This window comes from Branchiostoma belcheri, unplaced genomic scaffold, assembly GCF_001625305.1.
Source record: "Branchiostoma belcheri isolate BF01 breed outbred unplaced genomic scaffold, Haploidv18h27 scaffold33, whole genome shotgun sequence".
In the NCBI taxonomy this organism is placed as follows: Eukaryota; Metazoa; Chordata; class Leptocardii; order Amphioxiformes; family Branchiostomatidae; genus Branchiostoma; species Branchiostoma belcheri.
The window spans coordinates 696,774-711,887 of NW_017803943.1; the positions used below are offsets into that span (position 1 = coordinate 696,774).

General features: G+C 42.4%; 1 protein-coding gene across 1 annotated transcript in view; it reads left to right on the forward strand.

Annotated features, from left to right (window-relative positions):
• Positions 1-12,992, forward strand: part of LOC109475294 (hemicentin-2-like) — a 70,312-nt gene extending 57,320 nt beyond the window's left edge. Inside the window, exons 6-8 of the mRNA XM_019775903.1 lie at positions 8,205-8,441; positions 11,227-11,333; positions 12,175-12,992. Coding sequence (XP_019631462.1) covers positions 8,205-8,441; positions 11,227-11,333; positions 12,175-12,417 — 587 coding nt within the window. The 3' untranslated portion in view covers positions 12,418-12,992. The remainder of the gene's footprint in view (positions 1-8,204; positions 8,442-11,226; positions 11,334-12,174) is intronic.
• Positions 12,993-15,114: the final 2,122 nt, after the last annotated feature.

The window sequence follows — 15,114 nt, forward strand, 5'->3', positions numbered from 1 at the left end:
AATTTCAACACCCACATATTTTCAGACCAAACGTTCCTTGGGAATTAAACTGCTGATTGTATCAGTGAAACGTAACTTGGCGTCAGGACTTGTAATGAGTCCCGTGCCCATGGCATGTGACCATCAGCTCGTATACATATATATATATATAGAGAGAGAGAGATGTGGGGAAAAGGCTACATTGTTGAGATCTAAGTTTCTGGAAATGTAAATGCATATGTTGCCTCAACTGCGCTGATGGAAAATGTGGGTTTCCTGAAATACGCAACTTTACACTCAAGTATCATCAACTTTTCGTTACAACATTGTCTAAACATCACTGTAACAGATCAATACAACCAACACGTCTCTCACAGTTAATTTTTTCCCCTACAATGTTATTCTTTATTCCCGGAAGAAACCTCCTACACACTTCTGTTGATTACCTACCGCTAAGTCTAATGTGTACAAATCTCGAAGTCTAATGTGTACAAATCTCGAAGTCTAATGTGTACTACGATGAGAGACTGTGCTATGCTGCAGAGTTTGGTTACAGACTTACTCCTCGCCAAGTAGGAGTTGATTTAAAGCGCAGGGGCCTCGTCACAGACATACATCACGTCGCAGTGGCGTTTTAATTAATAAACCATGGAGGCGGAAGTTCTCTTAATGAGAAATCTGTCCATTTACTGGCACCAATAACGTCTGCCTCGAGCCTTGGAGCGTAAATGTGTCCTTTGTGGAGGATTAGGTTCATAGACTGAAAGTTGGCTGGGCAGACGCCATCGAGATAGATGGGAATTATTCCAGGGCAATAGGTTTGTCATCATGAACGGCATAAATGTTTCAAAGTTGCCGGAAAATACGGCGAGTCGAATGCAGATTTCCCGGAAGATGTATGTTGGTCGAACTACATGTCTGTACTTGGCGGCATAAGCCCGATTTTTTTCACAGAACACAGGAAATGTTCAAGACATTATAACAATAGCAGACTGGTGTGTTAAATGCAGTTTTGGTGAAGTTCTGGTCTAAATTTGTGTGTCTTAATGAACCCCGGTGGGTCTTAAGCGCGTTGTTAACCCTTAAGTGGATGAATCAAGAATCTATTCCATCTGACAATAACACTTGTTAGTCAACTGATCAACTGTAAGATAAACATGAACAATGGCTCATATTCTTCATTTTAGGGTAAATATAAACAAGCCCTTCTTATTTGTTTATTCAAGGCTGAATTCTCCCTAGATTGTATTGATCCAATAGGTTTTAGTCTCCATTAAGATATCTGCATATTAATCATTGTATACTAAACCCAGCGCATGGTGTATTAACATTGCCGCCATGTTCATTACGCTCAATACAGTTTATAATATATAATAAAGTATATAATCATTGACATTTGCAATCAATGAGAAGTATGTATACACAGTCTCAAATCTGGGAGAAACCCTACTCAGATTTCAAATATCAATGAGCGCCCTATTCGCATGAGTATTGTTCATAAATACATCTATTTCACAACTGTCACAACGTACAAAAAGAGTACATAAAACAACATGATATTGAGTATTTCCATGACCACGTGTGACATGTTTGGTAATACTACAGATTGCTTATCTTATCAAGCATCTAATAAAGATCTAATAAACCTAATCTATCGTGGTGTCGGGTAATCAAACTTCAATATCGTTGTAGATGTGTTTTCATTTTCAAAAAATACTGCAAAGAGAATCCGAAAAACCAACTTAAAACCAACAGTAGTGCCTTTCATCTGTTAACTTTCTATAGGCTTGTAATTATATTGCAGACTGTTCGATTAACAATAACAAAATTTTCGATTTAACCATAATAATACCAACGCAAATTCAAATTCAAATGCTATCTAACAGAATCAGAACTTCCAAACTAATATGAAATGATGACAATTTTCAAATATAACGAAACATAAGTATCATAAGTGAACATAACATCAGAAGAGCTCCACTTCCCTCGATGCTTCTCCAACCTACCTTTCCTCAAGGCTATAGAATATTCTACCTTATGAAAGAATTTACTGTATGTCAAACTTTGCCTAAAACAAAAGACCCTACCCCTGGCCCCTGTGCAATAAGCCCACCGGGAACACCTTTCGTCTAGAACGTACCCTTTCCTGCTTGTCATAACGACTAACACGGAGAACTAGGCCACACAGATGACCACCTGGCCGGTTATAAATGACGGCTTAACCCCGGTCTTAGTCGACCTATTCTGGGGCCGTACCCAACGCTAAAAGCGACACACATTTTAACTGCTATTGAATGGACGTGCTATTTTATAGCCTCCTGACCTAAATGTGGTGCATTGTCACTTATCACTGGCCTCTGGAGAGGTTCCATCCGACTGGAAGGAGGCTCAGATCTCACCTGTACACAAGTCTGGTAACTGTGCTGATGTTGGTAACTACCGCCCTGTGTCTGTGCTAAGTGTTACGTCAAAGGTAATGGAAAGGCTTGTATGTAATCAAGTGACACGTTACCTGACCAGATGTGAACTTCTCACTACTTACCAAAGCGGGTTCAGGAGGCACCATAGCACGGGGACTGCTGTACAGAAGATTGTAGAGGACATTAGATCTGGTTACAACTGCAGTAAAGTCACAGTCGCACTATTTCTGGACCTACGGAAGGCTTTCGATTCGGTTAACCATGACATTCTGTTAGGCAAACTTGATAAGCTTGGCTTTGACAGTGACGCCATGAAATGGTTTTCCTCTTACCTGTCTGAGCGCTTCCACTGCACGTGCCTTCAGGGTCAACACTCTACAAAAACTCGGGTCTCCTGTGGGGTTCCTCAGGGAAGTGTTCTAGGGCCCCTACTGTTCTGTCTGTACGTTAACGACTTACCCAACGTCATTGAAAAATGCAGCATCCACATGTATGCTGATGACACAGTCCTGTACTACTCGGCTGATTCCGTGTAGGCCTGTGAAGAGACTGTCTCTATGGACATGAAGAGAGTTGTAAAATGGTTAAATGAAAACAAGTTGCTGCTACATCCTGACAAAACCAAATCGATGCTCTTCGGGCTCCCTCAGAAATTGAGGCATGCTGGGACATCCGTCAACATAACAGACGGTGTGAATGTATATAAGCAAGTTGATTCGTTCACTTACCTGGGCATTACTCTCGACCCATCACTCAGGTGGGCAGCACATGTGCACAGAATCACGAAGAAGCTTCTTAGCGGACTCGGAGCCATGGGGCGTGCTAGAGCCTTTGTTACAAGGAAGTTCTGCGTACCATGTACCAGACACTACTACTGTCTCATCTGGAGTATTGTGCCACAGCATGGCTACCAAGTCTTGTACAAGGCAACAAGACTCTTATGTCACAGCTGGACAGACTGGTCAACCGAGCTGCAAGGCTTATTACAGGTCACAAACTCCAGGACCATGTCTCAGCGGTTAACCTGCGAGCTGAGGCAGGGATAGATTCTGTGCGCAAACGGACAGAAATCACAACCCTTGTCAATGTCTTTAAGGCAATTCGTGGTAGTGCGCCAGTGTACATGGCATCTCTGTTCAAGTGGGAGACTCCTCCAACATTAAGCGTACGGACTACTCGCTCAGAGTTAAAGCGTCTTAGGGACTACGACCCTCACCTACTCTTCTGTCCACCAGTAAGAGTCACGGCATACCGGAGCAGTCTGCAGTACTATGGTCCTTACCTGTGGAACACTCTTCCGCTACAGCAACGACAGCTCCTTAGTCTCAGGACTTTTAAACAGAACATTAGAAGCAGGACTTCTCAGGACTTTTAATACAGATAATTAGGAGCAGGACTTCTTAGGACTTTTATACAGAGCATTAGGTGCAGGATTTGACACTCTTGATGTTTAGGATGTTGTAATTTAGTAATAGTTTATGTAATGTATATTTGTTGTGTGTATTTTTATATGTATCCAGGATTACCTGAAAAGCAGGCCAAATTGGCCTGAGTTGTAATTACTGGTTAAATAAATAAATTGAAATTGAAAATTGAAATTGAAATTGAAATTGACTAGATTTGAAATACTGGTCCCGTAAATCCCCGCTGTTGTAGAAAAGCGATCCGTCTTAGGGTGAACAGGAAATGCGGGTGATAGGGTATTGATAATACAGGACCGATGGCGCATTGCTCTAATGCCACAGATTAGCCCTGATTCTTCTTTCACTGCACATAAATTTGTTTCGGGCTATCTTTTTATTCCTCACATACATGCACATGTAATGAAGGCAGAATTCGGATCCGGGACAGACAACTAATAATGGTAGTGTTAAGGGGATTCTGCTGATTCTGTTGTACAGTGATAGGAGAGTTAAAAGATATTGTGGTCGTTTTTTTTTTCAGTTTAGTGACTCATTTTTTTCTGTTTAGTGACCTATATTTGTTTATTGACTAGGTCTGAACTGGATAAGGCGTGGTTCCGAGATAATCTCGTATCAGGATGAGGGAGTTGTAGTGAAGAAAGGAGGAATATGTGACGAGGGAGCTTGGGAATACAATTGCAATATCAAGGGTTTGTGGTAAAACAATGCAAGTGTTAGTAAGGCAAGAAATGCTAAGTTACTTTTTTGCGCACCTATATATATATATATATATATATATATATATATATATATAGTGATTTACATGATGTGTCCCATAGAAACAGTTCAGGTCAAAGGTAAAGGGTCAAAGGCCGTGACCTGTCCCATCCCATCAGCCACCTGTCCATGAGTGGTTACTGCGATGCACGGCTTATAAACCATCGATCTGTCACGACCATGTTAGACCTATTTTCGCTACACACATGCGATCGATCAGAGTTTGTCAAAACAGCAGCAGCGACAAGACAAAGAATCCCTTGTTTGATCAATTCCTTGCACAAACGCAGAAATACAAACTACGTGATGAGGAAATAGATTGACATGATAACCAACACGCAAAGTGATCATCAACCTTGAATGAAAATGCAGCAAGGGTACAGCAATCTTGCAATTTTCTTCAACATAGATGATGCATAATATTACCATTGCTAGCACAAGTTCAGCTGCATGTTTTCGTACTTAATGTCGCTTTTTTCCCTTTTATTTCATCGCTAGCTAAAATGAGACCTGAGTTGGTTTCAAAGCTCCCATAATTATAATCCGATTGTGATCTTTTTCACAGGAAGAATCGGTTTTTGTTGGGTGTATTTCTGGTAACGTTCATAATTACATTGTACATCTATGGACTGTGGAAGGTGATTTGTACCATGACTATTGTGAACCAACGTCAAGCCACGCCTCACTGTGCTTTCGGTCAGAACTGCACATCCTCTGAAGCCTGTCAAATATTCAAATGTTACATGACATATCAAACTTCTTTTAAAGATAAAGAACTTTGATATTCAATCATTCGAAAATCTGTTGAAGTTATTTACAGATGGACAGAATTACAGAAGTTAAAATCCCTCCCACACCTTTTGAAGACAAGCAAACCTCTCTGTTCAAATCGAAAAACTGGAAAATGGGGGAAATTGTTCATCTATGGGTTCTGTGTTTTTCTTTATTCCCTTAACAATACTAGTTTTTGTTACACTTATTGTAAATTCTTTTCATATTCCTGTATCAGTTTTTCTTGTTTCCACATGTCCTTTTTTCTTTTCTGTATATTGTATTTGTGATATCTTTATGTATTTGAATATGGATAAAACTGTTAAAACCTTATTTAACCCGTCGTCCTTGACGTCGTCCTAAGACGTACGGTTGTTTGGAGACCTTCTGCTCTGTTTCAGACCTCCTGTGTGTTACATACTACTTACGATAATGCCATGCGTCTGCCTTCAAATCTTCCAGGAAAACAAACGCTGCTAATTTCCCAAATTCCAGCTCCCGGGCAGGGGCGTCGCCTCTCCCGCGGTCTTCCCTGTCATTTGCCCAATTATCTGCGTATCTCCAGATGCTCCTTAATTTGGACGTTTTTCTTTAATGATATATATTTTTCTGGGCCTGTCTGGTGGGTGGTGGTGATTTGTGGCGGTGGCAGATTGCCTCTATCATTGTTGCCTGGGGTTAAACGCACTGTGATTCCGGAGTAAGGTAGTCATAGGACCATCTCTGATACAGGAAATGTCTGCCTCAAGTCGAATATGTCTACAGTAGTAAACAATGTCAAGTCGTATCTTGAAAGTTCAACTATGTTTGTAGAAGTCATTATGAAGCAAGACAAAAATAATTTCCAACACAAGGAATTAGGCCTGCCAAGATTTTCGACTGTGCAACTCCAGTCTTTGTCAAGGATTGCTAATCGCTTCTGTGACATCACGTTAGATGGCACACGTGATTCGGTGAGCAGTGGATCAGATGTTGCAGAAAGTCTGTGACGTCCCCCGTCTTTGTTGGGGGATGGCTGTAATGCCCTGATGTAGTTGGCCTCCTTAATACCCCATGTCTATTCCAACATCTGGTTCGTTGTCCAAGAGTCAGACATACTCTGTAGAATGAGACTGTCTATGTGTTATACTGTGAGACTCGAAGTGGTCGAGCTATGCCAGATCGTCCCTTTTGCAGTGACAGCAATTCTAATCTGTTCTCCTCCAAATAGTCCCAAAGTGACACCTGTAACTTCTTCAAGTGCATGTACTACAGTCAGGTGTGTGTATTTATGTTTTGGCTGCTTGTGTGTTGCTTTGCCTTGCTGCCATGCCTTCTTTAAGTTGGATACTTTTCCTTCTTTATTTCAAGTATGTCTCTACTTACATCAATTTGTTGGCACTTTATTGAAAGACTAAATCCCTAGACTACTATGCTAATCCTGCTGAAATTCCTTCTCTAGTCCTTAATTGTAGGAAGCTAATTAAACCTCCCGTAGACCTAATAAGTCGGAAACTTGAGTCCATCGCCAGTGGCCCTAATTACGCAGAAGTCAATTTGTCTGGTAATCCGGGCAATTTCCCTACCATGGCACACTCCATGTCATTGCAGCACCGTGCTTCATCATAGACTGTCGATAATGTAACTTGGCGACTTCCACAAATCTTCCGGGAATGTGGCGACTTCAACACAACACTTACGGGAATGCAGCGACTTATGGACAACTCTTCTGGGAATGCGGCGACTTTGCGAACAGCTCTTCCGGGAATGAGTTATGCAAACAGGCTCTCAACTCACTGCCAACTAATAAGTTCCTATGGATCAAGTGCTGTGTGTTTTGAAGTATGAAGTATGTGTGTGTTCTCGGCCTTTTTCGAAATAGAGTGGTTTTTAGTCCACCATTGGGCGCTAAATAATTTTAACGTTTTACTGCATCTTTCCATTAGGCTTATATAGTCCATACTATATGTAATCTGGTAACTTATTTCATGAACTTTCAAGTTTTCTCCCCATATAATGAATTTACCACATCAATTCAAATGTATTCATTGACTTATTGATTACTGAAAACGTGCCAGGATTTCCAAAGACTGCTGGTTGTTGAAGTAGTGGGCACCTTAAGTTTGTTCCAGAAGTTGACGGCGAGAAGCCACCGATGTCAGCTGCCGTGTGTCTGTACTAAAGTCTGTATTATCAGACGAAGGATCCCTGCATGATGGAGTGGTAAACGATTCGTCCTGCCCGCAGGCACGCCGAACTGATGAACGTAATTGGGGTCTACCTGTGGAGCAGGGAACGACCCATTAGGCCGGGAAATAGGGGTCATGAGAGAAACCATAACCGACGGGGACAGCTTACGTCTCTAACGAGCCCTATAGGGAGCCAAGTCATAGACCTCGTCAAGACAGCCAGGTTATGGGAGGGGATCAGCTCAAAACCTTTCAAAACGAAGTCAGGTTTAGTCCAAAGATCGATTACCCGTTGGTGCACTCTAGACGATGCAGAAAGAAAGACGAGGCAGAAAGAAACCGCTTCTGTGTGCTTTAAAATCCCTTCCCCTCCTTGAATGTTGTGCATTTTCTGATCTGTTTTATAAACAATAAGGATAAGCAATAAGCAAGAAGGATAGCGCTGTTGAGTTTACACTACTAGTCACACAGTACACATTACATATTCATTGTCGTCTGTCATCGGTCTCGGACCAAACAGCGATTGATTGAAAACGTCACAATACATTAACAATCAGACCTGACAACACTCTACCCAAGACGTGCAGTTTTCGTTTACATACTCCTTACTCACCTCTGTATGAAAGTTATGAAAATATGTTTGAACTGTTTTTTTTTTATTATATGTACCCATTTGTGTTTTGCAGATAGTCATATCCAGCGTCATCACAACAACCGGAACCGAAATCAGCAAGACGAAAACTTGAAGAGGTTCGCGCGTGCGCTCTACGACTACTACCCGCAGGAGGAAGGCGAGCTCCACCTGCAGGTTGATGACGTCATCGAGATCGTGAACAGAGATGACTCTGGTTGGTGGTACGGGCGGACCCGCGGGAAGGAGGGGCTCTTCCCCGCCAACTACGTGGAAGTTACCTCGTTGGGAGGTAGGGGGCGTTTCCTTTTCCTGGAATTCAGTATGTTGAATGTACTAGGGTACATATACACATGGCTTTAAACGATGTTCTTGGTTACAAATTGTTGTTAGACAATAATTTATTTCATTTATTGAATCGTTTTATTATTAAGTATTAAGGCAGACACCTGGCGAATGTGAACATAAATAAGAAGAGAAATAATACATGGCAACAAGAACGAAATACAATACCTCTAACAACTACATGTACTTCTGCAATACAAGGTTTAAATGGTGCTTCCAGAATGCACTCAGATTGTACTCAATGCAATCAGAACCTACGAGTATAAGGATAAGTTCTGACAAAAAGTACATGCATCTCAGCTCTCTATAGTTCAATCCATACATGATTGAAAGATCATACCTTATTTAAAGTATCAAAGAAGAAGTAGTGAGCTTAATCATTAGTCGTTGTGGCCTTAAGTTCGTACCAACTTTTGTTGTGTGTATTTCTGTATCTGTCTGCTTCAACTCTGCGTCTCATTTATATTTTAATCAATTCAGTAAGCATTACCAATACCAGTTAGTTATACAAACAAACAATCACAATCACCAAACCAAACCCCCCTCCGGATCCCGTCTTTTTAAACATCCTCCTCTGATACAGGGCAGTCACCAAACTTTCTCTTTTTAGCCCGTCGTAAAATAACGGCAAAACGTAACCAGCCGTATATAACACAGCGTTCAAAGCAAAGCCTGGTGATTTGGGAGAGTCAAAGAATCGAACCTTGGCAAGCTCGTTACGCTGGCATGAATGGGAGATCCCTCTAATTAATGGCACTCTATAGTACAGATACGTGTTGAGTAAATCGCCCTTGCTATGAACGACCTTTTCTTGAAAAGACGGCGTTTGAAAATGGCCTCATTTGTGAAGATGCGATGGTGGTGATATCGCCTCTCGCCTTTCTCTGATTTGGTTATCCATACAATCCTGTAATCCGATAATCCAGGCTGAGCCTGCAGTCTGCTGATGGATGGACCGTGACCTTGTCTTGATGTACGTCACGGATGTGTATTCATGCTTCTTCACCCATCGATCTCAGAATTATACGTGTCTGTGAGGTCTTAAAGGACTATTACAAGATAGGCCAGGCTTAGCGTGTATCTACATATTCAGGTGTGGACTTGAAGATGTGTTTCGTGACACAGGGGAGATGTGAGGAGATGAAATCTCCATATTCTCATATAACTTTATGATCCGCGTATTCCACATGTGGCCTAGCGCTGCACAAACGACGCATAAAGTCACACACCCTTAACTTGTATCATAACATCAAAATGTCTGAAAGAAGATCGTGCGTTTGAAAGTATTCTGCCATGATTTTTGATCCCAAAATGAAACGATTTCTGTGGCAAAATTTGGCAGCAATACTATCTTGCTCCAAACTATAGATCTTACAGGATGCATCTTTGAAATTCAAATTAACAAAATTTACATAGCAACAAAGCTTTGTAGGTATTTCAAAACTAACTGGGGAACGTTCATAGTAGCAATTAAAGGTATCAATGTAGACTAGTTTTTTTTTTTTGTTTGCCGTCCTGAAACTGCATAGGATGCCATTAATGGAAGTGACAGAAATATCAGCATATGTACTGCTTAGCCTCAAGTTTGGCCGCCATCTTGTTCAGACGTACTGGGCCTAAACTTCGCTGGGGTGGGGCAGTCAGCGTCACTGGTCTTTCGACTAATCGAAAGGATTATGCCTTCGATACCTCAAACCGCTTCCCTTTGGAACAAAAAAATCAATAATTGTTCATTCTGTGATCTCACCCGTAATATCGGAGTCCAAACGCATCCAAATATCTGCTAACTTTCCGTAGACCAGTTGTCTTGAGTTAAACTTTGTTTAAGATTTTCAAACCGAGAGTTGGTGGATGGCGTGACAATCCGATGTATTAGTCGAACAATCTTTCCTAGCGACACCCGTTCGGGTAGCGTTATCTCAGCGCTACACCCGGATATCTCGACCTCCATTTCTCGGGGTCAGAGCCGCTCCCCACCTGCCGCGAGTCCCGCTCCGATGCCGTGATACCCCGCCTGATCTGCCAGGTGTGCTGACGGGTCGTTAATAAAGGGTTTAGCGCCTTGATATTGTACCAGCTTTGCCGAGTGTGACGTTTTTTCTGGTACGTAGATTTTCCCGACAGATTTGAGTTGAGCGTCCCGCTGTGCGAGATGGTCAGAATACCGATTTTTTTAATGCTCGCAACTTGTGCCATCATCCAGACATCCACGGCCGAAAAGTACGATTAATTTATTTATTTAGATTTTCTCATAGTTTATTTTCTTATAGTTTAATTTAAAAGCCTCTTGTACGATTTATTTTTCAATTTTTATTTTCTCATAGTTTATTTTCATTATAGTTTAATTTAAAAGCCTCATTTTTGTTAGCTTTGAGCTTCAAATAGAAGATAGTCTCATCGACAAAGAGTAGAAGCTACTGGTGGATATACTACAATAGCAGGACCTTGTCTGATTCACCCCCACATAGATTAACGTGAAACCTAGTAGATAATCTTGCAGAATTTTCAATTGGTATCAATGTGTGACATGATAAACAAGTCATAACGTCACAGAATAGATTGTAGTTACTGATAACTAAGATAGATGAATCTCATCATTTGAATACTCCTTCCCCTATCAGATTATCTTGTCGAGCTCCATTTAGAAAAAAGAGCATCCTGACGTCCCCTGATTGGTCAGCTCTTGACCAATAAGGAAGACGAAGTGTGATTTTGAACCTGTTTCCTCCCAGGTGATCTCGAAGTGGAGCCCCCCGGGCAGGAGTGGAACCCTGTTTTCCCGTCCTGTGAGGAGGTGGACGCTACCACCCCGCTCATGGACGGGCATGCCCCCGCCATGGTGAGGGAAAGACCATTATTCATTACAAAAGGATAGCTTCCTTTCAAAGGTGAAAACATATGTACTTAAGGTGCCTGCCAATCTTCCTCTAAGCTTCCTTTTCTTGAACCACCTCTTAAACACTAACCATCCTCCTGACTCAGTACACAAATATTCCCAAAATGTCTGCTCCTAACGAAGCATGCCCATGAATTCCTAGTTAGCACGTCGTTTAGGACTTGGCTGTATGCTTGCTCTCTCTCTCTCTTATTATGCAGTTCTCTGTTCTATTTTTGCCGGGCACAGAAGTACCATTTTGTTTTAGAGGTTTTGCCGAAGCCCTATGCTTATGAATCTGAATATTGTTTGCACCTGAACATTCGCATGCCTTGCTCGTCACAGCCAAACTTTTTCACTAGCAAATAAGCACTGAATTAAATCGAATGCCACGTAAAAACTCCCATCTCTAATAGAAAAACAAGTACTGGAAGTCTAGCTCAGTATCAAATCATTGCACAGGGTACACATGGCAATTTCGAGGGATAAACCGCATGTAACAGAATAAACCGTGTAAAAAATCATTACAAAACACAAGGAAATAAACCTCTCTTTGTTTCGCAGCTTGATTAAGGTTCCTTGGTCAAGGGATCGTAAAGGATGACATTTATTAACATAACAGAATTAAAAGCGTGGTACAACCACCCAGGTGCCTGTGACCCGCCAAATACATAATAACATGTCTAAACGATCCGTCAACCTATGTGCGTTTGGATTCCAAAGAATGCTGTTGTGTAAGCTAATTTCTGGTTGTCTGGTTTATTATTTAGACCAATGTATGTCAAATTTCTGTTTCCCCTCCCAGACTGACCCTGACCAGGAATACGGCCCGTCAGAGAGTGATGGTTCCCAGACCTACCAGCACCACCCGCACGAGTGGCGCATCCATCCGGACCGGGAAACGTCCTATTCCGGAGGCCACAGCAGAGAGATGGTGGACTTGACGGAATCCGGAAGCACTTCAGACTACGGTGGCAGTGCCCTGAACGGCACAGATTCCGGAAAGGAGAGTGTCCAGAGCTGGGCCGAGACGATCAAAGTGAGATGACGGCCGTATTCCAAAACTTGATGCAGACGGCATGGACACAATATGTCAAGTGAAGAGAATGCGCATTTGACGACTGATGCCATATTTCGTCCGCTCGCATTACCCTGATCAGCGAGGTCGTTAAGACAATGGGTCGCCTCTCCGGTCAGTTTGATGCATCAGATTACGGCACTTTCCAAGATGCCTTTCGCCAGGTTTTTGAAATGACTCACGGTCACGCATATGCAATGTTGCCGCAGCAGCACTGGTAAAGAAGATGCCAATCTATTAATTCCGACGGACGCAACGGGCGGCTCCGACATGCCGAGAAATACGCAAGGACCGTATGATCATTGGTGTTCTCTTGTTGTGGTGCCCTCACTTCAAAGCTTAAAGATACGGGCAAACTGGGTGTGAGAACCCATATAGACAGATGAAACATTGTACAGGATTGGTTGGCAGCAAATGTTGAACTCTTCGGCAATATCTGAGCACTAACTACGACGTCTACAACACTTGCGTCTTCTGAAGGGTTATTGAGAAGTGCAGTTGACTGGGAGACGATCTGAGTATTTCATCTATACCAGATTAACAAGACTTCTGAAGCTAAGGTCCCAATTGGGAAAAGGGGCCCTGGCGGGTAGTTCCCGGGCTATTTTTAACACTTTCGGGCGGGACCCCGACGTGGCCCCGCGGGGCACCCTGCGGCTACCGGGCTATTTTTTTGCCCGTTGGGGCCCCGATAAGAATTTAATTCTGAGTTAAATTCTACCCGGGCACCGCTGACAAAAAGACGCCGTGACCTCATCGTGAGAACACCGAGAGGTACCCCTCCGGTTGCCGGCATTCCACCGGGACACATTTCTTACGTCACAGACCAGATGAACAGAATAAAGGTGTGTACTTCGTAAATCCGGGTAAAATGTGTGACCTCACAGATCAAATGATCACAACAAATACGTGAATTCTGCATTACGTATAGGTCAGTACAAGACATCATCAGAGAATCTGCCGGGTGCCTGCCGGGTGCCTGCCGGAGACCGACCAAAGAGGGTGACAAAATTTTTAACAAAATGCTACTGAAGGAAACTTTTAATTGTGACCACGGCAGCCGATGCCCGCTCGACTCCTGAACCCGGCCGGGGCCAGCCGGGGCTACATCCCCGACGGGCACCGGCGTAATTGGGACCTTAGCTTTAGTGGATAAAACAGGAAGGAAGCAGACACAGCATCAAAAGTAGTTATAGCCTGATCAGTGGTTGCTGCGAATGACAATGTGCCCGACTAACGAACATGCTGGCTACTCGGTCAACAGTGAAAACTTTTCTTGCAAAACTTGGCCGGAATTGAAGATCCTCGCAATGGACGTGTGCAGGCGACATGGTATATATATTCTTATAAAAGTATCCTTAGGCAGTTCTGGCAATCTTGACTTTCGTAACATTCTTGCTGATGCAATCAATAATGAGGACAACATCAATGAACTACATGTCTCTGTCAAAGCCAAATATTTGGCCACTATTTTGATGTACATGACACTCTTGTACTTAGGGGTGGACCAGTTTATTTCCACGGGAGTGGGAACTGTTCAAAACAATTGAGCCATGCAGTGTATTTCCCTGGTACGATTTTGTATAATTTCTATCCTTCAAACACAACAATACAAGTTCCTCTTTCAATCCCCAAGTCGAAATCAGCTGGTCTACCACTCACTGGATTATTACTTGTGATGGTTCTTCGGACGACGAAGGCCTAGGATTTCACCCTGTAAAACAACCGTCAAATCTGCCCCTGAAACGACAATAACCCGCATTTCATCGCCTGCAGAAAGTGCTCTTTAGATAGATGTCATGACGGACGAACGCTTTTTCCAGGGGGTGTAGTTTACAGCCGGTGTTGAGCGCCGTCCAGTAACGGCCAAGACTTAGCATAAATCACAGCTTGTTGGAAAATAGACTTAGCAATTTTGAAAACAAAAACGTTCAGAGATGATATGGGATGTTTGTAACATTGCAAATAGCCTTGATATACCAAGATGAGTCTACATTAGACATAGTTTAGTTTCTGCTAAGCGCCTGGGTTCAACGGAACAGTACAGACGCGCAAGACAGACGGTTTTAGTACAATATCGCAGGATGGTTACTGGATGTAATATTGAGATGTTTCTTACATGCTACTCTTTATCATTACAACAGCGTACCGGCAACATTTTGTATGAGTCAAAGAACGTAGGCAAGACATACTGCCGCTTTATACTTGATAATTATCCCCCGCCAATGTGTTGTTTAGAGTTCATAGATCCGGTAGGAACATTTTCCTTTCCCCAGGTATTGTGCCGTGAGAGATGCCGTTCTATCTTCCATGTATTACCGGCCTAGAATCAATGTTTACTACTACTGGATATTAAAGATATTGCATTAAACATAAAATGGTTATGCCTTTTTTTTCTACTACACAGCAATTTGGGGAATGTCAGTGGTTTAATTTTCTTCTTTTCGTTTGATTTCCATGGCATGGATGCTTAACTTGTATCCAAATAGGCGCCCAGCGGTTTGAAAGCATGTTCAACCTTTAGGGGCAATGACTGTATCTATGATTAAGAAACTTTTCAGTTTTACTTTGTGTGGTACACGACATGTCTGGCGCCTGACTGAAGATCAACTTCATTGTAAACTTGCAATATCAAAAAGGTCATGACATAATTTAACCAGCCAGTGT